Consider the following 27,397-nt stretch of genomic DNA (forward strand, 5'->3'; position numbering starts at 1 on the left):
TAAAGGAGGGTAACCTGGGCAACTGAAACCATCATTTATACACATGAAACTGATGATGTACGTAAACAGTAGCCTACCAACTTAGCATTGTTGTTGTTAGCAGGCTGGCATTAGCTCGAAGTACAATGGTGCTAAAGTACAGACTCAGTTAACCCCAAACATGACTATAGACTGTTAATCTTGTTTGTAAGTGCTTTAATTTTTGTATTTCAAAACAAATAACCAATAAAATCAAGACCCAAACTATCACATGGAGAGATATAAGTATAGGTGAATATATTTCTAACTCATTAGAGTACACACCTCTGCCAAGACCCAACGGTCCTTTTGAATTCAATCAAGCTGCAGCAAATTCCACACACTCATGTATATCAGTTCCCACAATACGCTAGATTTTTTTTTTCATTAAGATCCATTAATTATTCTCAGATAAATTAACAAAGATTTTGAAAAATGTCCTCTCAAGAAAGTGGACTAAAGATTCTTGTTTCCGCCCAGAGATAATCTTCCTGTGTCATGACAAACCTGACCTGTGATTCAGTCTTGGTTTTCTCATAAAGAATAAATGAATGTACTTCATAAGTAATGAATCGAGTTCTAACAAAGAAGTAACTCTCTACTTTTTTATTCTCCTTCCAGGACAGTGACCTGCTGACATTTAACATCTCAGCCCATCACTCCTGGTGGAGCGAGCACGGGCCGGGCTGTGTGAGGAGAGAGATGCCGCAGGCTCCAGGGATCCGCACCACAGAGAGCCACTCCTACATCACTGTCATGGGCTGCCTCATGGACTACCAGTACATCGAGGTCGTGCACAGCGGCACGCAGATCCTTGTTGCTGTGAGTAAAAGTTACAGTTGACATTTTTCACATGCTGATTCGTGCGCGTCTGAACATGTGCCAGGAACTCATCGTATTACGTTGCCTAACACCGTCAGCGACCGCACTCACTGTGGGATTCATGTGTGTGAAAGGTGAAGACGATGGAGAGGAGATGTTTTTGTTTCCATTCAATCACTTCTCTAAGTACACTTCCACAGCGCTCTGTTATTTGGTCTGTGGCAGCCTCCCTTCCTCTGCCCCGGTCGCTGAATGAAAAATTGATCCGTTGTTTTGTCTGGCGGAGGCTCAGACCTGCCAGCTGCTTACAGGTTACTCAAACACTGGAAGGTCTGTTATTGTCCTCTTTGTACAGCTCGGTTTGAATACACCACAAACTCACATCCTGCCAGCATTCACATTTACAAACACTCGTGTAAGACTGACTAACATCGCGTTGGACTGGGGCCACTTGGAGTTGCCAGCACAGCAGGCATTTGGCTTCAGACATGCAGATTACACACTTACACTAACTCACAGTAACATTCACTCACACACACTTTGACTCCATAGTGCACATACACTCACACACCCAGTCACTTTATGTGAAGTGGATTTAAACATGTCATACATAACAATTCTTCGTGGTTTCCTTTTGGTTGTCTTTTAATTGCAACCGCTTTACCGTGGCTTTGCCCGTCTCTGCTACAACTCCTAGGGAACACGATGCATGACTAAGGTAAACCACACAATAGCCAGTTAGCCAGTCAGCAGTTTTTCCTTTCTCTGTTTGTATTGGTCACTCATAATGGATCATGATAATTCATTGCATTTGCTGCATAACTGGAATAAAACTTGAATACATTAACTCATAAGTCTCAATTTGCGCCTGAGTTGCGTCAGGTAGATTTTCATCGACAATGGTGGAGAACACAACTCCCATGATCCCACGCTGCCTCATGTCGTCACAGGTCCTTTGTTATTGTTTTGATTGAGAGACTCCAAGTGGCTTAATTATATGTTTAATGGTCGCAGATATTCGTTTAAAAGGAAGAGGAAGCCAATACACAGCATCGTCAACGGCCATGAACCTAAGTTCAGGTTTCAGAATTTGGTTGATTTTCATTCTTACTGTTAAATCTTGGACTAATTTACACCTGGAAAAGTGCTAAGTGCTGTGAATGTAGATGATAACATGGCACATTAGAAAACTGGCAGAAAGACACAGTTGTTGAGAAGCACTGGATCGTACCATTCATTCCAGAGAGAGGCAGGTGATAAAAACACTGCCCTTACTTTACAACCCCAGCTCTCACTGAACCATAGCTCTTAGACAGTGAATTGGTTCATTCCTCGTCCCACTTGGGCTTTTACTCCAAGATAAGAAATGCTAACACCCTTACTTCTGCATTTTGTCCAGCCGAGTATTTAACTGCAGCTCTGTGGGAACAGCTCATTAAAGGAGCCCAGTGTCACTTTCCTTGGATCCTCACTTCCTCTTAGACTAAAAACAGAACTGGACTCCTTTGAGATGCCCACTCTTGTTTAGTTTTTCCTTTTTTTCCTTCTCCGGTTGAGGGGAGGGACAGACAGAAAGAGAAAAGGATGAATGAAAAGAAAAGGAAGAAAGTGGGGTGTCTCTTTGTCTTTGTTCAAGGGGTTTCAAGGTTGCAGTGAGAGGTCATTAAATATTTAGTTTGGGCTCCAACAAGCATGTTTCATTAAGATGAAAAATGTGGATCCATTGGGCAGTAATGGAGGCATCACTGTCATTTATCTGCTAAGATTCGTCATTGAGTGAGACTGAAGCCGTTCAGAAGTGAAGCTTTGGATTTGGGAGAGTCAGACCTGTGTTGTTGCCGATTGAGGCTTCGGGCAAAATTCAGCAAAAAAAAGTAACGTCAAGGTTTAAAGGATGAGCTTGAAGTGGAGGCAACCTTTTCAAACTGCGATCATGAATTATTCATTTATCACTGAGGGGAATATTTTGCTCTGCCATTGTACCGTATTCTTTGTTGCCTTCACTGAAACACCAACTTGCCCATCCATCCTACAGGGCATATTGCTATTGAATTGCTTTGGTGTCATGATCATTAATGATTCCCCCGTCATTACAGTCAGCGGAAAATCCACCAGTTTTTTTTCTTTCTTTCCTCCTCTCTCTATCCTTCCTCCATCCTGTCTGCTTCAGCTCCATGTGCACCGCCTCCGCTGTTAAATAAAACATCTGAGTCTGAGAAAACATCTCCGGTGAGATGGAGGGTAGTTAGGAAGAAAGGTATATGAGAGAGGAAAAGATAAACGGAGCAAGATGTGAGATTCAGTTTACATCCAGACACAAGTCTTACATGCTGAAGGGAACAGTGAGAGATGTCAAAGTGTTGTCAGAGCTGGTGAACACACACACACACACACACACACACACACACACACACACACACACACACACTAACACACACACTGCCTCCTGCATGCTCTACTTAGGCGTCACCCATTGCCTGAATATTCAAAATATTTTACCATTATGATTATGAAAATATCTCACCTGAACAATTTGCACATCTATTGGGACTTTGCATTGACATCCGTTCATTGTACACAGAACTTTATTCCTAACCTCAACCATAACCAATTCATTCCTAACCCGAACCTTAACCTAACCACAGTTCACATCTAACCACTACCAGGACCTCGGAAATGACGTGTTGCCTCATTAGAACCAGGATTTGGTCCCCATGAATCTGACAAGGTCAGTGTTCATGCTGGATATGGACCTAAAGAGGCAATAGAAATGAGTGCACACACACACACACACACACACACATCATTTAGTATAAACTATTGCTGCCTCAGGCAATGCTTTCTTCTGTCGCCTCTCTGTCCCTGCACCGTGTGGAAGTTGATAAAGGGAGGAACGGCAGCCTGCGTCATTCTCTCGTTCCATTGCTCATTTCCTCGTTTTTTTTGTTGCTATTTTTCCCCTCATCACAATCTCTCCGCTCTGTCTGTCTTCCTGCCTCCTCTCCCCGCCCAGATGTCACACTGTTTGACCTTCACGCCGATCAAATTCTCACCAACTCAAACGACAAAAACAACACCCTGCATTTCTCACTCATTGTCACTTTAGCTCCTTCTCTCATTTTCTCCAGAGCTTCGGGGCTCTGTCATGTCAGTCTATACCGTCTGCGTTTAAGTGGGGCTTGTTGTATGCCGGGGGCCAGGGTAGGGTGGGGGACGGATAGCGGCCCCCAGGTTGATTAGAAGGGTTCCCTCAGTGGGACTCGTGTGGCTGACCCCTGTGATTGCAGCTCGGGGCTGTGCCTGCCTACAGAATAAGGCTGGTTGTGTGTCTTGTGGTCGTTCAGATTCACTAAGTTCAGCAGCATGAAAACAGCGTCTTCACCCCACCCAACCCCTCACTCATCCAAAAGGTCGAGGTCCTCGCTTTGATAAGTCCATGTTGTGTTCTCAAACTCTCATCCTGAAGAGCCAACACCACTGTGTTTTTTCTTTGTGTGCACGATGCACAGAGAGCTGAGGGATCTTTGATGTGCTTGTATTTGAAGTCCAGTAATTTGTCCACAATCAAAAGTGGCCATGAATTGTGTAGTTTAATAATAGCATAAAGTACATCTGCAGTATGTCAGGCCTGACACTGTGTTGTGCCTGCGCTGTAAGTTTTACAGCATCTGCTTCAAAGGATTATAAAGATCCCAGGATTAAAAGACTTATGATGCGGTCATGAGCAGTTATTAGTTCTGCTGCTGCAAAACAGAGCGGAAAAGAGAAAGACCTCAAGACCAGAGGAGAAAAGTCTCCAAGTCTCTAACTGGCCACCGCATACGTGTGTCAGGCCACTCGCAGTACATTATAAAAACAGGACCGCCCGCTATTGTTCTTCAAAGGCTGTTTCTGCCAAGAGCTTTAATTGTTAATATGTGTTGCGGCGAAACGGATTTTCCTCGAATTCATTTTATTCTAATATTTGGCCTCTTTTTCAAACTTCTGAGAGTATACAGGCAAAAAGAGGAGGGAGCTGAAAAGAAATGAAAAACAAGCAATATTAAAGGGATAAACTTCTCCCGACAAACTTGTTGTTTGTTGAGTATGACTATGCATAACAATGCAATCTTATGGGGCAACAGTGACAGTCTGCAATGCCCATATTTTTATGCCAATAAATTGCTCATATCCGCATATTATTTTGTTAATTAATATCCTCTACTCTCCAACATTCTCTCTTTTACTCTCACTCACGTTTCCACCTCCATCTTCCTGCAACAAAGACCATAAGATTACATTATAGCCAGTGATGCAGTTGCTGTTGGAGGCTAGTTTGTGGATATTATTAATTTACACACACACCTTTATAAACATAGGGCCCAAGTTGAAAAATACCAGTTAACTAAGACATCATCTAAAATGTTCTGTTCTTCTCTGGGACTGCACGGAGGAACAAGCTTCTTCATACAGCTTTTTATTTATGCATGAATAGTCTAGTGTGTGTGCCTGTGTGTGCGTGTGTTTTGAGAGGGGGCTGGGAGAAGAGAACAGGTGGATGTGCCCGGCACAGTCCCTATCTCATCATGTTTTGTCATTAAACATGCAGCTGGCCACACACAAACACACACATCTAATTTTGTGCAGTGAAGCCTCGTGTCTCATTGTCGGGCAGAAAGTCCAGTGTAATTAACCTACAAGACATCTGCACCCCCCACTCCATCTCCCCCTGCGATATATTCTACCTACGAATTCCTGCTATTAGAGTTCACTCTGATTTTTCTCATGACACTGAGCTACGATCAATAGTGTGTTAATTAGCTTGTAGATCGACTCAGATATCCATCACTGCACAGGCACGTGCACAGGCCCGGCGGCTGTGCACCAGAGGTACCTCCAACTGTGTGTGAAAATCAGGCAAAATGCAGACTGAAACTGCAGTTGTTGTCATAATTGATTAATCTGTCTGTTATTTTTGACCAACTAATTAATCACAGTTAGAATTAGTAAATTGTGGGGAAACTGCCAAGAAAATGGCTTCTTCAAACGGCTTATTTAGTCCAACCTGATGTCTAAAATCTAAAATGTTTAATTTATTAAGCTGAGAAACTTAAGAAACACAACATGTGACAAGCTGAAACCGAGGGGAATAGCTGAATTAATAGATGAGGAAAATATTGTAAAATATTAATGTAAACATTTCGTAGAAACCCTGTCAAATGTAATTACATCTTGACAGTTAAATGAATTCATGTTGCTCTGATTTATTGTAGTCGCCCAGAATAACTGAGAAGAATGAAAGCTTCTAATCATGAGGAAGAGCCATGCGTGGTGAGCTGACGTTTATGAGTGAGAGTGTGCTGTCAAAGGTGATTATGGGTCTTTTGTGGACCGGCACATTCTCTCTACCTGACCTTCATTAGCCTATGCAAATACAAATAGCCTTCCTTCTTAGCTCAGCAGCTGGCCTCCTTCTCACACACACACACACACACAAATTAATGCCCGAGCATTCAACTTCTCTTTCGCCCTTATTTTCGAGGGAAAAGAAACTCAGATAATGCTGAACGGTCACAAATACCGTCTTAAGTTTCCTCTGCAACATAGTGAATAGTAAATGAAGGGGTCCACTGGAGGATAGCTTTGCTTTTGATGTTTGTCCTCATCCGGGGCTGAACTTTTTGTGCCTCTGTTTTTGCTGTCATGCTTCCTTAAGTCAGTTGTCCAGTGTTCACTGTCCTGCAACCTGCAGAGGAGGAGAGAGAGAGGAGGCTGGAATTTGTTAGAAAGACAATAAAACAAGGACACACAAGCTGCTGTCAGACCTGAACTGAACTGCGGAAATTATCCGGAGGGGCTGCATGGGAGAACGTAAATGTCTGAGTCAGTTGCTTCGGATATTTTCCAGAACTTTTCCTGCCAGCCCCCAAGTTAAATGTCTGGAAAACTAATGTTGATAATGTTTGTAATATGTGCAAACACGATACTGGATATACATGCACTTAGAAGACACATAAAGATGTCAACTTGAAAAGACAACGAGATTGGAGAGTGTTTTTGATAAACAGAAGTATAATACATTGTGTCCTCCCTACATACTTGACCCAGGCACCACCCCTCCCCTGAATGTTCTGGATCCAATTTTTCTGACATTTTCTGGAGTTCATATCTGAAAACACCTCAAGAGAGGTGGAGACTTGTTCAGGAAGAGACTGTGCAGCATGCAAGAAATGATTGGCAGATAAAAGAGTTGGCTTTAGTGTGACACGTCCTCACAGACGGACTGAGATCCAATCTCGGAGGACATGCAGGGGCTTTATGAGCTTAATTATTATGACATTAATTTTCAAAATGAATCAGAGTCAAAGAAGACAGCTGAGGAGCGTGCGTGTTTGTGCGCACACGTGTGTGTGTGTGTTTGTGGGAGTCCATTAAATATGCAGGAAGCTATAAGTGGACTTGTCACTTATTATTGAGGACACTGACCTGTATTACTTAAGGGCAGAAGCGCCTCCAGGGAAAAACCACCAAGTGGTCACTTCTTTGATCTTATTAGCTTCCTTTATGTAACACTAATGTACTGAGGCCTCAGAAAAGGAAACGGGAAGACAAGGATGATATCGGTGTGTGGAGGGATGCAGAAATCCTTCCAGAGTCACTGTCCAGACGTCATAGTTTTATATCAGTGGAGGTGAGAGACAGTGACTTCACGTCGCTGAGCAACACTCACACTTTGGCTTTCACTGATTAGAAATATTCAGTTTCAGTCAATTTGCGCTGTGTTGGATTTTTCTTTTCACAAGTGCTATTTATAAATGTGAGCTGCGGCTAAAAGTAACCACAGCATGTCAGTCGTATTGTGTTTTGTTTTCCCTTGGGGCGACAGCACAGCTTTAGATATAAAACTGGCCTTGTCTTGTTTCTTTCGTCAACGTCTGAGCCGCTTTGTGTTGTACCAGACTAAAAATCTTTTAGGCTAAATCTGTCTGATACACTCTTTCCTCTCCTATATTCTGTTTCATTCTCACACGAGCATTTGTAGATACAGACGGTGACAAGTGCCTCCTCATTGATTAGAATAGAAATACGATGTGCTATGCTATGATACAAACAACGATTAGACTTTAGACCTGACTGAGGGTTCAGACCAGAAACTGGCTGATGTGGGTGTTTGAGGATTTGCTGGGATTTCTAACAAAAGGTGATTTTCTTCTCATTTTAAATCTCAACTTTCTCTCAACAAAACATTCTCGTGAGCCACACGTGAACACAGTCAGTTTTTTCTCCTATTTTTCAAGCAGCAGTGATTTGTGAAACACCAATTTCAATCTGTGGCAATTTTCAGACCTGACACCCGTCCTGAGTGATCTGAATACAAGTGGTGATGAAGACATCCAATCCCTCAGACTGCATTGGGAGGTGGTCATGTGGCTGCATTCTTTTATCTGTGTGAGCACAAATGCATTCTGGGCCACATTTATAAACTGTGTGCTTAGCTGATGTCGTCTGTCACGCTTCAGTTTCACAATATACCAAAAGTATTTTTTACTTCTCAGTGTTTCCCATACATTAATCACTCAGGATGGCCGTTAATAGCAGGTCTGAACATGGCCCACTGCACCTGGCTCCACCACCATTATCAAAACACTGAATGAGGGAATATAAGATGTAAGAATTGTGATCTGAGAGCTCTTCTGACAGCTCAATACCTTACTCCTACACTTAGTATTAGCTCTGCCCTTAACTGTTCCCCCATCTGTATATACAGTATAATATGCAAACACCATTGTTTTCTAAGCCTCCTCTGCTGTGACATGTTGGCTGTATAATGTTTTGACTCAGACCACAACAGCAACCCTTTATGCAAATCACACAAACGTGCACTCATGCATTAGATATTAACTTGTCCGAGCACACACTCAGTGTGCACTTGTGCAGGAAAAGCACACAAGGACACACATGCGTGCACACACACAGCGACAATACAATTGGAAAAACAGGGTGTGCCCCCTGCTGTTAACACCATCTTGTGTTTGACACTGGCTTTATACATATGCTAATTCACCTCCATTTCACTGCCACAGTAATGGATGGGGTGAGACCAGCAATTAGATACTAGAGCGAGGAGAACAGGTGAGAGAGAAGCAGAGAGAGGAGAGTTTGGAATCTTATCGTGCCCACACAGAGACCGACCCATTCTCTTCTCCACTAGACACCACAGCTGCGTTTCGTTCATAAATAAAACATTTAATCTACATCTGGATGAACTTCTGCGAAGGCCACATATATTAGACGCATGAAAAATGGAATAAAGACGTGCAAACTGTTCCTATAATAATTACGCAGGTCAAGCCCAGTTATAGGTTGAATCAATGTTATATAAATAGCCAGTCAACCCCCCCCCCCACATGGGCTCTGTGTTTGTGTACCCAGTGTGTGAGGAGGGCAGCGTGCCCGGCGCTGTTTTAATTGGCATGGCAGAGTGCCAGATGATGGATGGATGGATGGCTTGGTGGTGAGAGACTGTCTCTCACCGTGTCCGTTTCTGAGTCGATGACAGCCATCTGCCAGTTCCACAGGCTATTCTCAGTGCTGCGTGTGCCCACTCGGTTGAGCAGCTACTGTATGTACACTGAGGAAACCCTGTCAACGTCTATAGTACTGCCAACACAGATATTGCAGCAAAACTCATGAGAGCTGTAAACACATTGCACTGACTTAGTTTTACCTTCAGATTGATGTGCTGAACATGTCAGTAAACAGTTGTCTGTTTACATGCCCAGCACTTTACAGTGTATTTGGTGTTGTGTTTCTGGCTGCCTGATTGATGTAAGTCCAGTGGTCCCTTTGGTTTTTGCTTTGTTTTTGGTCTCCACTGGCTTTTAGGGAAATATCTATAGCTTGAGCTGCCACGTGCTTGAGTGGTTTCACTGTAACTTTGTCTTTTTGGTGCTGGGCAGGTTGTGTGCGGTGGGTTTGAGCTGTTTGCTCAAAAACGCTGCCTGCCGCAGTTGAAATGATGCCACATCTACACTAATATATTTTTGTTTTAAACTAAAAATTTGTCTGACATCCTTTCTACTCTGGAGGTTTCAAGCCACTAAAATATTTACTTTTGGAAACACTGCTGTCCTCATTCCCGGTTTGGACCTAAAACTTTTGTCTGGACGGTTTACATTTACGTTTGAAATGAAAACCTGTAAAAGTAAATATATTAGAAAAAATGACATATAAGATGCTCTCAGACATGTGCTGAACTCTAGAATATCTTGAATATCTGACTCAAATGCATTGGTTATTTTCCAGAACTTTTCCTGCCAGCTCCCTAATAAAATGTCTTTGGTCTGCACCAACTTTTAAGGAGAACATCTGTCTCTTTAGCTGCCAAGTGCTCCACTAGTGTCTGGTGGTGCTTTAATTAGTAAGTAATTAGTAAAAATGTATTTGGATGTAGCCTGATGCTGATGAGAGCAGTGACCAGAGTAAAACATAAAAGTTGCAGGAAAAGTAACTTCAGAAAAAGTAAATAAACCTGTGTGGCTTCAAGAAAATAATTGAGTGAATCAATCATTTCCGTTGTAGTGTTTTTCTTTATAGTGTTGCACCGGCCGCAAACTGGAGGCCCCCCCCCCCCCGAGACCACACAGCCTCCATCTCTCAGAGTCATAACTGTCTGTTCTCTTCCAGGTTCTTTCTGTATTATCTGTTTGTCCATCAGAGCCAACACACTGTTGTTCATCGGCTGCTCTGCGGACTCTAACCTCTCCTGTTTGCTTGTGTGTCCACAGCTCCTTGGCTTCGTGTACGCCTGCTACGTTGTCAGCGCTATCACTGAGGAGGAGGACAGCTGTGAGTTGCTCAACCCCACCCCACACACACACACATGCACACACGCACGCACGCACACACACACACACACACACGCACGCACGCACGCACGCACACACACACACACACACACACACACACACACGCTCACACACACTGAAACCAAGCCTTGCATCAATGATTGAATCACACCCACCCACTAACATGAGATAGACGACTCCCAAGTTGAGGAGAGCATCTTTCTTACCAATCCCTCTCTTCCCAGCTCTCTCCTCTCTCTCTCTCTCTCCCTCGCCCCTCCTCCCCCACACCAGCTGGGCCCTCTCCCTCCAGAACCAAAGCAGCCATGTGTTCCTTCTCCACACCTCCTTCAACCCATTCTTTCCTTTCTCTTTCGCGTGTCCTCTCGTCGCCTCGTCGCGCCCCCTCGACGTTCTGTGTGGTCCTCGCTGTCGCAAACCTGTTTTTTTTTTCTCCTTTAATGAACTCTGGCTTTCACTTTTCTCACTTCCGTCTCTCCACGCACCCCCTGTTTGTCACTCCAGCTGTCTGAAGCCTGCGTAGGGTGGGTGTTTTTATTCTGCAGGGGTGCACCTCCCCCACTTTCTCTCTTACACAAACACACCTTCGCTCCTCACATCTGTGTCGTGCTGCTACTCAAAGATATTCATAGTTTCTTTGAAGTGGCTCCTCACTCTGTTTCCTCCTCCTGTCGTTCTGTATTAAACCTTAAATATGGTGTTGACCTTTGCGTGTGTAAAACGGCCGACAGTGTGGAAAAAAAAAAGAGAAGAAGGAGAAACCAGAGACGGACACTTGTGATTAATATCCCAGTTGCTGTGACCTCAAAGGCAGAAGATCAGAGGTCATGCGGAAGGTTAGCCAATCATATGAGAGGAAACATTTGATCTTAAGGGTCGGTGGGAGTCATAAATATCTGATTAGCACTGCAGAGCTATCCCCGTCTCATCGCTACTCACATGCATTACAGATATATTCAAGCAGTGCTTTGGAACCGAATGCAGGAAGGTGCAGGTGTCAGATAGTTGGATAATAATAAACTTTATTTGTAAAGCACTTTTCATACAAGAAGTGCAGCTCAAAGTGCTTTACATGCAGTATAGATGAAAATAAAAACATGTTGAAATTCAGCAGAGAACAGATTTTAAGAAACAGGAACATGTTAAAATGACATTTAAGAGAAAAGGAAATAAAAAATAAAGAAACAAATAAAATCTAATTTAAAAGTTGCATTATAAAAACATGGGATTTCCTCAGTGGAATTTTTACTTTATGCTCTGCCTCCTGCATGCTCCACCCAGACCTGGAAAGTGTGAAAGTTAAAGTCGGGATAATTTCCTTATGTAATTGTCCTAATTGGCCGTAAACTTTCAGGAGTTCATATCTGAAAACAGCTTAAGTGTAAAGAATATGGTTCTTGGCTGTAATCATTTCTGTCCCTTTTGTAGACAAAACTGTAATTTGATTTAAACAGCCCGACGAACAAAGCACCACATGTACTAAAAGTGTCTTTGACAACAGTCTTGTAATTGGGGAGGATTTTGATGTGGTGTCCTTGTGTGTTCCTGTTGACCGGTGGCACACGGGTCCAAGCAGCTCTTTGGTGGTCACATACCAGAGACTCACTGGCTGTGACTGTTTAGCGTTGATGTCCAACTGATTTCCCCTCCCAGCTCTGGGCAGCACCACTTAATCACCCATAAGTAATCCCTGGAGGATAATACCATTTCATCTGGAACTTAAAAAAGAAAGACTTTTCTCCTCAATGACTTTTCATTTGTTTTTTTTTGGGACCTTTGAGCTCAAAGCGTGGACAGTTGGTGCAGAGGGATTGTTAAAAATCATACCAGACAGTCGTCCACACTCGGAGATAAAAAATAGCCCACGAGAAATAAGGAAAGGTTGCAGAACATGATGTGATTTTTATTGGCTTTAATCATCTGGTAGTTCTTCTCTGATCCAGGCCGTGCTGGAGCAAAAATGCTTCCTACTCTTTGTTATCGCAATCGTGCATTAGCCTGCATGCACACACACACGTAATAAAAAAAAAAACCAGCCAAGGCCCCTTGCTGCTTTCGTTTTCTCTTCTCATTTGATCTGTAGATTAAAGCAAGTTTCTGCAGTGAGCCTTCTGGCTGCATTAGCATCTCTCCTCCCACTCAGAACTTTTCCATCACTTCTCCCTTGCAGGCCTTGTGGTTTCATCACAGGTAGATGGAATCAGAAGTATCAGAATCCAATTTGAGTATGTTTAAGAAGTACTGTCTCTTTTCCTCTCTCTCTCTCGTCTCTCTCTCCCGTCTCTGGTTTCCGAGCTGTAACGAGGTGCGCACGTTGTAAAAAAGTTAGAGCTCTCTGGTCACTCGTTGTATCAGCCTCATTAAGTGCCTTGCTGGTCAATAACTTCGCTGTTGATTGCACCTCACTGAGAGAAGACGGGTACAGGAAGGATCCTCGGGGAGAGGCAGAAACAGAGGGAGGAAAGACAGAAAGAGGAGTACGAGAGGGAGGTGTTTATCAGGAGCGAGCCAGGGAGGGGAAAATAAGTAATAAATAATACGCAGGAACAAACAACACAAGATAAGATGAGCGTTTCACGACTAAAGGAGACGAGACAGGAATTCCTCTCACGACCAGCACTCCCTCGCTCTCCAGGGAGAGGGGTGAGATAGATTAGAGTGATCAGGCTTGCGTAAAGACTAGCGGGATGAAACGTGCACACACACACAAAAGAAAAACAAGAAATAGAGACACAATAGGAAGAATAACAAGCATCATACACCATCGGCTTAGGTTGTGTGTGTGTGACAGGACTTCATCTCTTCCTCTCTCACTGTATAAATGGATGTCTCTGTGTGTACGTGCACACACATCAGTGGGGTCGAAAAGTCTTTCCATTTGAAGTGAAGGGAAACGTGGTCTCAAACCTTTGGACCCCACCATGAATTAGTGTTGGTGTGTAGGTGTTAGTGTGTGTTAATTTGTTACACAGAGTTATCGGTGGCGAGCAGACACACCGGCAGAGTGAGTGGTGAGGAAAATCCTCTTTGTAAAGTAGGTCATGGAGTTAGCCGCCGAGCGTTGGGATAAGCTCTCTTTAGCATGTCTGCTAATTATGCTGCCTCCCTGTGTGCTGAGTCACATCCCCAGAAAATCCTCCGCAGCAGACGGAGCAACTGGAGGGATGGATTAATTTGTAGGTGGCAGCATATGAGTGAAAAGGTAAAAATAAATAAAGTAAAAGCCTGAACCGGTTTTCACTTTATCACCTCACAAATCCAAGTAGAACAAGGATTTTTCTACAGAAGACCTTTTAATATGTCACTGTAGCAAAAGACAAAATGTGTAATGGCTGAGCTCCATTTGGTTTGCTCGGTTTTAGCGTCAATTCACTGTCGATATAATCAAAGTAATTATTGTTAATGATGATAAAGTCTGAGCTGTTACTGTGAAAATAGTTCCTTTGTGTTTTATTTAGTCATCGTCTTGTCTGTGAAGTTTCTTTTTTGGTCTCATGCTGCAGAATGAATCTGAGACTCATCAGACTGGAAAGGTGACAGGGAAATTATACAGCTCTTAACTTAACTTGGCATAATATCATTATAAACTACACTGAGTTTATGTCACGTCTATACATACACATGATGTTTTCTTGATTAAGACTTTTCCAGTGGCTAAAAATCCCTTTAACAAATAGCATTATTCTGCAAAATTAGCGGTCTGATGGTGTGTGATTGTGGCCTGCAGTGTCAAATTTCCAGCCTAAATTCTTGTGAAAAAGCCTTAAACTTTTTCATACTGTACTTGTGGAATATGATATTTTTTTAAAATTCTGATATTATCTTTCCAGCTAACAAATTACAGCCTCTGCACACCAGCAGTCCACATGGATTGACACTGTTGCTGCCACTTCTCTCAGGACTGTGTGGGTTTATACAGACTGGGCCTGATTGACCTTGTTGTATCTGTAAGAGCAGGACAATTTTATCGACTTATCGATGTTAAACCCTTTGTGCATGAAATAGTTTTTACTAAATCACTTACACAACATAACTATTTCATTGTTGCATCACAGTATTTGACTAAAATAAAGTACTGCCTGCACACTAATGCCACTCGGTGCCACAGAGATTTTAATTAAACAACGTTTCAATCCAGAGTGGGATGTCTGTCAAGTGTTTTCATGTTTGAAAGAGAAACACCTACATAAACAATATTATATCGATTACAATTCAAATATAATATATAATTTTAAAAAAGCCAAAAAGAGAAGATTATTAAAACTCTATTGCACATAAAATACATTTTTCATATTAAATTATCTGAACAGTATTTGCACATGGGATCATATTATGTTTGACCTATAGATGTATTATTTTCATTTTATTGTCAATTATTCCACAATTTATTTGCTTTCTTGCTCATTTATAGCTCCTGGAGACATCCTCAGTTTATTAATCTATTAAAATAATCAGTTAAGGGACATTAGGGCAAGAACATTTATTGTATTTGTCACATTAAAACCATTACTTTACAGACTTTAAAGTCAGACCTCTCCATAAACCCCTTTTAAACCAAAATTAGCACAAATATGTGGGTTTTCTAAATGTGATTAAACCTGCAGGAAAAAAGGGTATTTATTCCTTTCACATGGCCAGTGGACGCGTTTGCCTTTCTGTCTCTTGTTCTCCAGAGTACAGGGTTATTAAACAGTAGAAAGCAGAGAAACAGTGGTTACTTTTTATTTATATTTCACATCAGTCTCTTTAAAATCAATGCCAATGAAACCATGTTCAGAGAGACACAGACGTGGGTGTAATTTTTGGCTGAGAAGCCTAACAGTCGCAGAAGTTACCGACAGGGGAGTCGAGTCTTCATTGCCTCCATGAAAGCTGCTGTTAAAAGTGGCCCCCCGATCTGTTGCGTCGTAAAAGGGCCGAACATTAGCACATCCTCCCTGGGGTCACGTTTCCATCCCTGCCGATTGGGAGCTGGAGCAGATAAAAACCTGAGATCACTGAAGAGTCATTTGATCGATTAATGAACGCTGATGGTGGCCTGACCCTCTGAAGACAGACGCCACGTGTGAGCGGGTGTTAGTTAGTGGCTTCTTTTGTCCAGCGTGAGAGGGGCTGAATTGTTGGCTGGAACCTTCCTCTTGTTTTCATGGATGATTAAGTTTAAATACAGTGTCCATCAAACGTAGCTGAAGTTTTCATATGCAAAATGAACTAAGCATAAAACCACTAAACCAGTCTTTAAAGTAGATGAGTAGCCTGTGCAGCGATGATGGCTGTGTAATGGTGTGTGGGGACTGAGGGTCAGTGCTGGAGCTCCCTTAAATACAGTGTGTGTGAGGCAGAGAGAGAGTGAGAGAGAGACAGCGACTGTGTCTTCTATCTCATCTTATAGAGATTGTTACAGATATGCTGTGAAGTCTGGAGCTGTTTGTCTCTTTATCTCCATCTTTGTCTCTGTCCTGTCTCCCCTCTATTTTCTCAGTCTTCCTCAAACACTTTTATTCTCACGCACCCCGATTTTCCCTCTACCTCTGTGCTCACACACGCACACACACACACACACACGCGGTTGAGATTCAGCAGTCTACTGTACATTGACTGTCAGTGTCCCTCCTGGATCAGTACACGTCACATGGTTTCCACTTTGACTGAAACTGAAATCGTCTGACATTATTCCCGACTTGTTAAGGGGCACCCCACACATGCCTTCAGTGTCGACCTACATACCTTTCAGTCCTTGCGTGTGTCCCCACAAGTGAGAACCAATGACTTCCCTGAGGCCGAGCTCGTCCCTTAGAGCAAAAGCACCGATCAACTGCCAATATCAGTTTCCAAAATCGTGACCTTTTCGTGAAAGAACACATTAAATACTCTGAGTTTTCCATCTTGCCAGGTGCTGGTATCCACACTTGAATACCAAGAACAGCCTTTTGCATTCATTTTTAAGTTTTTTTGCTATTTACACAACAGCCATTAAGACAGATTACTTCAGAAAGACTCAAATATTCCCCAAAACTTTACAAAGACACATTACCCAACATGCAGTATGTTAGTGTTTTCTCTGATTTCACTCCTGTAAATATACACTGAAATATCAAGCTCAGGGTTAGAACATACTATATGTAAAAATCAGGGAAATTGTATTTAATAAATGGGGGAAACATTCAATGACGGACAAGCAAGCATGACTGGCTGGCGTACATTATATAGCAGGGGATAGAGATCAAGGTGTTTTGGAACAAGATAAGATATATGTAGAGACTCTGCCAATTATTGTCCTGTGATTGTTATTCAAGAGACATCACCTCTTTGTGCTAAAGTTGGAAATTCTTTGGACACAAAGACTCAGTAGGACTCCTCCTGTGTGGGATCCTTTAGTACTAGCCTCTTGTTTCTTTTTGTACTTTTTTTCTTGGCACTTTATCAACATTTGTTTTACTTTCCTTTGCCTGTATTTTCACCCACTGGGGCTCAACTCCTGTTGTTTTTAATTTGCTTTATACATAAATCTGACGTGACTCGACTTGGAGACACTGATTGTCTGAAAAATATCACAATCCAGTAGTTGTTGTGATATTTCACTCAGAACAAAAGTGTTGGATTTACACACTGACAGAGACCGGCAGATATACCGGCAGATTATCTAAAAAGTGCAGCCATCATTATCATCTGAGTGTATTCCTCAGCACAGTTTATCGTGGCAGGAGATGGATCCCCACCTGCTTATAATGAGAAAATCACTGGTACAGAAAAGAGCAGGGAATAGGGTTGTGTGTGTGTGTGTGTGTGTGTGTGTGTGTGTGTGTGTGTGTGTGTGTGTGTGTGTGTGTGTGTGTGTACAGATGAATCCTACAAGGGAGCAGGGCAGGGTCAGAGCACCCTGTGGCTCTGTGCTCATCCTGTCCACCTATCAGTATTCAGCAGACCACCCCGGCCTCCTCTTATCAGGATGAAAGAGATTTGGCCTTGCGGTAGTTTCCATGGCCGGTTTGTGTTTTTCTGTTTGTCTCCACAGAAAGTCACAGATCTGCCCTTTTTTCCTTTTCCTCTTGGTCCAGGATTCACTGTTTGGTCTGTGTCTTTTTCCACTGAACCAGGTTTCTCCTCTCGTGATGTTTACAGGAGTCTCTCAGCCCCCTGGACTCGCTGGCCTCTTTGACAAACTCTCCCTCAACTTAATCTCTTCGCCTCCCCCTCTCCTCCGTCAGTCAGACCGACAAGCATGACTCTCCTCGTCCTCCCCTGTGTTTCCTCCCTCTCTCTCACTCAGCCTTTTGTGTGTGTCCCCCAAAGAGCCGCGAGCACTTTCCTTCATCTCAAAAAAAAAAAAACATCTCTCCGCATCTGTGAATAATATGCAGCACTTTGGTACCAGCATGTCCCTCTCGTTCTGGCGTGGCGTAACACTCGTCGGCTCATCTGCCCCTCGCCTGGAGTCTGAACTTCAGAGCGAGAAAATAAACAGAGAGGGTTGAGAGTTTGGTCGGCGGCTGAAGGTCACCTCTGTTTCTGAGCGATAAAAAGGACTTGGCTATTTTGACAGCTGGCCAGCTTACACCTGTTCCCCAGCTTCCCCTCGGGCTCAGGGCAGATGCACAGATGAAAAAAAGTAAAGCAGAGTTTTTTGTTTGTTTTGTCAAAGTTAAAACTAAAAAGAAAGAAAAAAGCGTGTCCTGTTCTTGGCAAGCTGTCAACACACCCCAGTTTTACTCCTGTTCCCACTGTGTCTTTTTGTTTCCATCTCATTCAACTCATTGTTTGGTGTTTTTTGTCACACATGTTTTTGTTTTGTTGTTGATCGTCTTATTTATTGTCTTTTTATTTATTCCATAATTTATGTGTGTAATTCTTTGTTTTCAGTTGATTTTATTGGTGGATTTGACCCATTCCCTCTCTACCATGTCAATGAGAAACCATCTCATCTACTCTTAAAGCCCATGTACCTGTAAGTATGACGGTGCTGTCATCCCATTGTACACTGTGTGTCCCTGTGACTTGTAAATGTGAATATCACCATTGACGTTTGAGATATTGTGCATTTTGGGATGTTCTAATGTAGTTGCCTGTGTGGGGTTGTTTTCTCCCTTTTCACCTGATATTATTATAAAATTGAATTGAATTGACAAAGTAATATCAACTCAAGGTCAATTTGCTCCAGAGCTTTTTATTATTTGGGTTAGGACGCAATGTGGGTTACAACAGGAGAATGACTCGGAGGTCCTTGCTCAGTTTTCGGAGATTTGAGTCATGTCTGGGGAGAACAGCACTCTGTGAAACATGCTACATCCTGTCAGAGGGCTTTGGGAATATGAAGTCCTTTCACGCTGCTGTTTTTGTTTTTGCGTCCGCTGAAAGAAGCACATAAGGAAGAACATACTAAAAATATTGGATTATTTCCAGCCTATTGGATTAATCAATTAAGTTGCAGATAATTTAATAACAATAGGCCTTGGAAGTTATGTGATAGGTCTCAGCCAACGTGAAATGAATGTTTTATTAGCCCTATTAATAGTTTAATCAGCTTTGTCTCTAATGGGAGGAAGTTTTTGTCTCTTCAATCCACAGGGAGTTATATTCTGGATAGATTCATCCAGGTGTGTGTGTTTCCAATGGCTGCTAACCCTCTGCTCTTCCTTCACGTGTGTCTCTCCTCTCCAGGTCTACGTAAATAGGAGAGCGTCCAGCAGGGAGGTGACAGCAGATTCCCACGGAGACAAAATGGCTGTTTTGACGCAAATGTCCCCAGTGCACCGGGGCATGCCAGACATTCCTCCCCCTTCTTGATTTCAGTTCTTTAAACATGTCATTTACTGATGTGCTGCCCAGAAAAGCCAACGCTTCTCCGTTAGGGTCCATTGTTTTCCATGAGAGATGACGGGTCCTGAGAACGAGGGGGGCGGATTGCACTGGAACAAAGTCTCATATTGTGTATTTAGGGAAGTATCAATCATTTTCTTTGTGTTGAGTTCTCTGCTAAGGTCCCATTGCTGCACTGACCTGCCCCATAATCGTCTTAAAACTCCCCCAGAACATGACTGTATAGAACATGTTCAGCATATAAATACAGTGTGTATGTAACCAGGAATTGCCCAGCATTCCCAGTCTGTGTCTTCGAGAGGACTCAGTGATTTAGCGTGTCATTGCCGGTTTGGCTCAGATCTTGGCCGGAGGGCTGAATTACAGTGGAGCCTGTGGAATGAGCTATTGTGTGCCGCCTGTTTACTTTAGGCCAGGATCTGTGTGCATAAATACACGAGTAAAGCAGGAAGAGGCAGAGGGAGGGGATGGAACAAAAGCTCCGAAACCTTCAGTGGCATCTGTCAAAAATAGAAAATGTAAATAATGAAGGGAGGGTGGGGGGGTGGTGGTTTGGATTGAGAGTCTGACATGTGAAGCTGTGTCAAGAATGTGAAAGAGCATTAGCTTAGCTTGCAAGTGGTGTTCAGACACAAGGAAACAGCATGTTGAGTTTTACCTTTTTATTTTTGGAGTCTTATTATTGTGACTATTTTTCAGCCTCGTCGGATGATGTGCCGAGAGCTTTTCCTCTCACTTCTCCTCCTAACTACTGACGACACATCAGGGCCGATCATACACACACACACACACACACACACACACACACACACTCTCACACTGTCTCGAGCAAGGGTTGCACAGCGTATTTTTAACTTTCAGCGAAACAATAGAGATTGTTTTACTACTTCATATTGCACACAGCAGTGTTTGAGTCTGTATGGGTATAGTCCTCAGTGTAGAAGTAGCATGGCTATACGTGAGTGGATCAGATATTCGTCTCCCGTCAGTCCAACAGTTTAGATTCTCGATGGTGATAGTCTCAGTTGTGATTGTTTTATAGCATGTTTTTTACAGGGTTTGTATTGTAATTATGTGTATTACATCTTAAGTGATGGCAAAATAGTAAAACCGATATCTTCAGATGACTTTACAGTGAACGAGCTGGTGAATCTGTATCTGAAATCTTCTGCTGAGTAGTTTCTTACTCACATTTCTTTTAATAGGATCCAGTAACATTATAATTTGACATAGGCAGAAGTGCATCATATCTCTGAACTGATTGGTAGCACTTTTTATTTTCTTTGTTTTATCTATCAGGATTATACAGTCTCTTATGGTCATACTCTGTCGCCTCACTATTTGAGTGAATCACTAGTTCCTCCTGGTGGCCAAAGTGTTCATGTACAGGTTACAAGGCCCCTGCCACAAGCCTGTACTGCCATAACTCTCCATGTTTTATCATTCATTGATTTTTAATGGTTTACAGATCTGCATCTCAAAGTGGACTTAAGAGTAACTGTCATGTGAAGAGAGTCAGAAATGTCCCGGATTTTTTTCAATACTACTATTCAGTCCTTTTCTTTTATCACTCAGGTTAAGGTCTGTTTTTCGCCACTGAATTTGAATCCAGAATGTTTTCAGTATGTTATTTATTTGACTGCAATATACTTGCAAAATCTTAGAATATGAATCATTGCTATAATCAAAACAGATGCGAACAAAGAAGTATTTGTTTGTTCATTTAGCAGCTACAAATAAAGTTCTGCTGGTTGTCTGATCCCCTGTGGTATAGGACGACTTCATTGTACCTAATATTCTACAATTGTGATTCTGAAAATCGGCTGACCACTTTCTGCTGGCTAATGTCACAATGATGGATTTGGATTGGTCCTCTCTATACTGGATAGATGCAATAATATATATGTCCTTATTGTCTTTATAATTTGAAGTTGGCACACTCCTGGTGGTTTATATCTGGTGTGTGGGTTAGTTAAAAACACGAATCACCTCATATTGTAACATAATCAGTATAAGTAGTAAAATTCTACTAAAGTCATTACGTTAACACTAGTCTTCCTCTCAGTGCAATACAGACTAAAACCTGGTATTGTTGTCAAAGTGTTTGTCCCCACTGAGAAATAAAAACACCTCTTTGTAGATAATTACTTTTCTTTGCATAGAAAGTGGAAAAGTGGATTTTTTTTTGTATTCTCTTTATTTTGTGTCCTGTGTTGGCCTGTTCCCATGTGATCTGATTGCATAATCCTATTTATCCTGAACTGTGCTTTGTGTTCATGTAAAAAGGTGTTTGTTAATAAAAGAATGTCCTCTTTTAACGACCATGTGTTGTGTCATTTCGTAAAGATTTTTACCTTATTTTACCATTTATTGTAGAAAATAATCTGTGACAAGCAACCAGCACTCTTGATTTTGATCAGTACAAGGGGAAAATGAGTACAGAAGAAAACTCAAGGCCACTCATGTAACACCTGTAAAGCAGTGGCTTCTCTACTGCAGCTTCAGGACATGAACGCACGAACGCTGCCCCTGATGACGGCTCTGCAGATGGGGCAGTGACGCAGGCTGGCAGCACAATCGCCACACACCACCAGATGACCACAGGGGATGAAGACAATGGACACCAATTTGTCCATGCACACCTTGCAGGTCCTCTCCTCCTGCAGCTGCCTCAGCAGCTCCTCTGGACTGGGGTCCTTCACTGTTTGTCAAATCACATATAGAAAGAAAAAAACACATGAAGACACAAACTGCAAGCTCAGTGTTACGTCTGCAGCCAGATCGCTGCAGGATAGAGAAATCATACATCAGCAGTTCAATTGTGTAATTCATTATGAAAGTATTTCAAGCACAAAAGTGGCTTTTATTCCTGATAGTCATATAGATTGTTGACCTCTGACCTTTCCCTCTGACGGGTGTTTGTGTTCTCACACTTTCAGCGCTGGAGCCCTGCCTCGTCTCAGTCTCTGAAGTGAGTAAACATTAAAAAAGACAGTCACACACCACTGAAATATATCAAGTTAATAAATGACAAATGAAATGCCTTAAGTATACTTGTGTGAATAGTCAAAAAATGACTTATGATACTTAAAGAAGTAAATGTACTTGTCCCACATTATCTGCCATGACTGTCATATCACAGTATGATCCATTATATAACAAGTGGAACCATTTCATCTGCAGAATACAGATACAGCTTCATCTGTTGGGTCACAACATACATTTTTAGGGGTCATGACAAGATTATTGGGAAATAAAGGAACAGAAAGGAAAAAATCTGATTTCTGTAAACAATTTCTGGAACTTTCTCTATTTTTTTCACATATGGGCCTAAGATTTAAACCAAATTTTTTTAATTTAGGGAGGAAATGCTCCAACCAGATGTTTTTACCATGAAATGTATGTGTGTAGAAGTGTTGATGTGAAAGAAACTAACTATATAGCTTGGCAATTAATGAAGTGGTGTAAACACTACAATGGTTGCCGCAGAGTGGAAGTAAAAAGTAAGAAAATAGAAATACTGTAGTAAGTTTATCAAAGAAAAGTACTTTAGTTCAAAAAAAGGACTTAGTTACTTTCCACCACTGGCTGTTACCTCTGCTCCGTGGCCCCCTCTGTCTGTCCTCCTCCTCTGCCTGCAGTACGTCAGTGACCAGGTCAGATACTGACATGTAGTGCTGGCCTGTCAATAGAAACTTGGTCTGGACCAGACTCTCCACCAGGTCGGCTTCGAAGCCCATCTGCAGCACAGTCTGCACCACGGGAGAGAGCATGGCTGAGGAAGCTGCCAGACCTGCGACCACATCTGAGAGATGAGAGGAAGGGTGAAGTGAGGAAGAGAAATTGCACAGCTTACATTTATCTGCCGTTTCAAACCAAAGATCTCTTTATATATCTGCTGAAATGAATTAGAACTGTGATTCCTGCATTGTGTGGAATAATTGGCCTCTCTCGTCTGCCACTGCAACAGTCACATTATTTCCTTAGTGCTCAATAACTACTGCAATTCAATAGCAAACACAAGTCCAGTCTTAGAGAAAGGTTTGCTTTTATCCTTCAAATCCCCATTTCAGCCGAGGTGGTTCACTCAAGATTCAATCATCGTGCTTTTCAATCATTTGCACAACCAACTCAACATGTTTGCTCTACCTTTCCCCCTTTTGTGTGAACAAGCAGGAGTGGATGTTGACATTTTGATGATGTTCATCAAATACAGAGGCAGATATTAATTCACCCTGGTCTACATGATCGAGAAAAAATATGTTTTTGGTACATATCCTTTATTTACTGCCTTTTAAAAAATGTTATATATCTCACCATTTCTGGACCCAATATCTCTGCTTGTCGAGGTCTGAGATCCACCCTTGAAATTCAATACACAATGAAAATTGTGAATTATTTAAATACAGGACCAGCAAAGTGACATATATTAATGTGGAATTCTTCTTCTTATTATTATTGTGTCTGCAGCGTGACAAACAGATATTGTCCAAATGCGAAGGATTCTCACCACAGTCTCACCCAGATGGAAATGAGCATCCTGGATGTTGCTGATATACTCCTGTCCCCTCGACTGGATTAAAAACTCACACCTGAGGAATATAAATTTGTTATTTTACTTTTTAATATCCTGAAGCATGAATGCAGAGCAAAAACCAAAGCATAGTATATTAATGAAACAGCTTCATTTGCCAGTGCAGAAAAACAGGTAAATTATGTGTTTGACAAATGTCTGTGTACTGCATCCTAGTCCTGGTGTTACCGTGGAAACCATTTGGCATGTTCCTGCCAGGGGTCATCTCCTGGTTCCCAGTTTCTCAACCCTCCATCACAGTAGAAGCATTTGACATTGTCACCGTGACCTGTCAGGACAAACGAGACTGCTGTGACACTGACTGGACAGAGGAAATCAACTTACACTCCACAATAGATTCAAAAAACTGAATTTGTCTTTACAAACCATAACCTGTAAATTAAAAAGCAAATAAATTCACCTTTTGCTGAAGCTAATATCATTAGCTTCACAAAAATACTCCTCGTACTTTAATTGATGTCATTACTTTGTGTAGGTTTTCATGATATTGTGTCCACACCCTGTGTATTGCCTGAAGCTGCGGAGCCCTACTTCTCTAGCAGCCCCAGCTTTGTCCAGGTTGTTCTGTCCACAACAGGATGACTCAGCAGGACAATTGTACCATGAACCCTCTCACAAAAGAGAGGTCACTCTAGCAGAGACTGGGTCAGTGCTGAACATTTGACTCATATATACGCCTGGATACTCAGAAAATGAAGAAAGCAGATACTTATGATACAAATGTGATTAGGTTTTAGAGTGAGACAGTGGGCACCTGTGTAGAAAAATCCTGCTCTAGCCAGAACATCTGGCTGGATTGAGGCCTCAGTGGGCCAGTTGTGGAAAGTGGTGATCCGGGAATCCTCCGCCTCCATCTCTGGATACACCGCCTGTCCAGCTGTCCCCTGGTCATCCATAGTCATCCTCTGGAGTTGGCTCAACAACTGGCCGTCCACAGAGTCTGAGGATCCAACTTGGAGAGGGATGTTCCCCACAGCTTGGCCCAGTATGAAACTGCAGGTGGGGAAATGCCTCTTGTGCTCCTCGGCCGGGCTGTCCCCATGGACCCAACATCTTAAAATCCCCCCGCAGCAGAAACACTGGACTTTATCTCCGGGGCCGAGGAAGAAGAACCCCGCTTTGGCCAGCTCTCCAGATGTTACAGGTGCAACCGCTGGCCAGTTCTGAAAAGTTCGAAGTCTCTCTGTTTCTCTTCTCATCTGAGGCTCCTCGAGAATGTGCACCATAGTACTTCTGTCATCCGTCATTCTGTGGCAAGTAGCTTTTCCTTTCTCTTTGTGTCCTGTGCCAGTCATCCCTTTTGCGGTCCATAGTGGAGCGCACGCTGAACTGAAGGTGAGTGCAGCACACCGACTGGAATAATATGATCAGCTGTGGGGGCCTGCACGCTGGCCTACAGGAGACTGCTTTCCAGAAAATCCACTAAATGCCAGAGTGTGTGCTCATTGATGCATGAATGAATGACAGCCTGAACATGACATGTTGCTCTGCCTCTTAGTGAAAAAGGCCCAACATGTAAATAACTGTGGACGTGTACTTTACCCCAACAATACTGATTTATCCCTATTGAAGGGAACTTACAATGATATCAAAGTATAGTGGCTAGAACAGAAGAAGCTCACAACTGATGATTCCACACAGGAACAAAGTGAACATTGTGGTGGTCACCCAGTTAGAGTTCACTGAGTTCAACTCGTAAAGAAAACTTGACCTTTCAATGTACTGGAAACACAAAAGTGACTTTTTCTGCTGCCTTTCTTAAACATATTGACACTGATCCATCTCTCTGTTGGGTGTTAGTGTCTCCATGTGCCTGCAGGACATCTCTGCACTTGATAGTTTTAACAGTGAAGATGAATGACTTAATAAACACATAAACAATAATAAGATGTTTAGTCTTATTATTGTTTAGTCTAGTTATGGCTCATTTACCCAACTTATACAATATATATATAGCTGCTTGTTTATTTATTTGGTTTATTTTATAACTTTTACTTTGAAGGCCAGGAGCCTCTGTTTCTGTCTCTGAATTTCTTTTTTAAATTTAAATTGTACAATTTGGATAAAGACTCAAGACAAGAAGAGTTGCGTTGAATTGAATTGTACGTCTTCATGCCATGTGAAAACAGAGCAGACAAACTTGTGTAAGACAACACTGGCGATCAGATAATAGGATCACACCCATCATCATTCATTTACAAGAAGGACAATGAAATAAGGCAATACCTATAAAGTCCTCTGGCAGGAGATTATGCCTGATTATAGTTTTTATTATTGTATTAGGAGGTCATGCTTGAATTTCTGTCACATGTTTAGTGTAGATTTTTGTTAATTTTGTGTTTTTTCCTTTACTTGTGTTTTTTTTATTGAAGCACAATGTTTTGAGAAGTGCTACATAAATAAAGATTATTATCATTATTACCCCGACATTATTTGTCAATATTCAAATGCTTCGTGCATGGAGCCTCCTGGTGGTGAAAGAGAGTACGAATTTTTGCTATTTCAGAAAAGAGAAGTAAAGAGAAGATAATCCTTTATTAGTCCCACAATGGGGACATTTGCAACATTACAGCTGCAGGAGTCAAAAATTGGCATCAGTAAGCAATAATAAGTAACATGCAATACTTAAGTACTCATTTACTGTATTTACTGCAACCTGACCTGTCACATTGGTACAGTCACCCTCCGATTATCATGACATCCTCTGCAGTGGTAAATTTCAGCCACATACATTCACACCCTCACATGTGGCTCTCTCTGAGGTTTCTATGTTTTTTCTCCTGTTTACAGATTTTAAAGTTAGATTTTCTTGTTGAGCCCTGAGACAAATTCGTGAATACACCATACAAATGAACTGTGATTGATAGATTGATTGAAACCCTGACCACTCACTCGCTCACTTTTCAAAACAGTCAGATTTTTCAAACCCCATAAATAAACATCACCTGAAGATGCAGTGTGGTTCTGACTCAACGAGGGATTTAATGAAGGCATTATTACACATCAGTGATTTTGCCTCATGTCACTTGTCTTTGTTTTTGCATTCCAGTGAGTCTCACATGAGCAGAACTGAATCAGATCCACTGAGGCCCTCTGCAGAAAACCACACAGTCTGCTGATCGCCCCTCTGGCGCCGTGCACAGCCCCTGAGTTTGCAGGAAACATCCCCAGAGCCCGTGCACATGTGAGTCCACTTCTCACATTAATCAATGCATATGAGTTGTTATCATGCAAATCACAGACGGTAGCTTCAGTCACCTGTTTTGCTTTTTTTTGGGTTTTTTTAATGGGAAGGTCG

The 27,397-nt window shown here is 42.2% G+C and overlaps 2 protein-coding genes across 4 annotated transcripts in view; one reads left to right on the plus strand and one right to left on the minus strand.

Annotated features, from left to right (window-relative positions):
• The window catches only part of nkain4 (sodium/potassium transporting ATPase interacting 4), a 50,421-nt gene extending 28,594 nt beyond the window's left edge, over positions 1 to 21,827 (plus strand). For 2 of the 3 annotated variants that reach the window (XM_020095869.2, XM_069526939.1), the window contains 4 exons: positions 640 to 840; positions 10,608 to 10,668; positions 18,549 to 18,633; positions 19,347 to 21,827. In XM_020095869.2, coding sequence (XP_019951428.1) covers positions 640 to 840; positions 10,608 to 10,668; positions 18,549 to 18,633; positions 19,347 to 19,356 — 357 coding nt within the window. In that variant the 3' untranslated portion in view covers positions 19,357 to 21,827. The remainder of the gene's footprint in view (positions 1 to 639; positions 841 to 10,607; positions 10,669 to 18,548; positions 18,634 to 19,346) is intronic. The other variant, XM_069526940.1, reaches the window with a different exon arrangement.
• Positions 21,828 to 21,833: 6 nt separating this feature from the next.
• birc7 (baculoviral IAP repeat containing 7) lies at positions 21,834 to 25,473 on the minus strand. The gene is made up of 7 exons (XM_020096045.2): positions 24,854 to 25,473; positions 24,268 to 24,367; positions 24,016 to 24,097; positions 23,823 to 23,868; positions 23,101 to 23,310; positions 22,406 to 22,471; positions 21,834 to 22,206 (listed from the first exon to the last, which is right to left on the minus strand). Exons 1-7 carry the CDS (start codon positions 25,392 to 25,394, stop codon positions 22,007 to 22,009), a joined length of 1,245 nt encoding a protein of 414 aa, XP_019951604.1. The 5' UTR covers positions 25,395 to 25,473; the 3' UTR covers positions 21,834 to 22,006.
• Between the last annotated feature and the right edge of the window lie 1,924 nt (positions 25,474 to 27,397).

Source organism: Paralichthys olivaceus, chromosome 6, assembly GCF_024713975.1.
Source record: "Paralichthys olivaceus isolate ysfri-2021 chromosome 6, ASM2471397v2, whole genome shotgun sequence".
NCBI classification, from domain to species: domain Eukaryota; kingdom Metazoa; phylum Chordata; class Actinopteri; order Pleuronectiformes; family Paralichthyidae; genus Paralichthys; species Paralichthys olivaceus.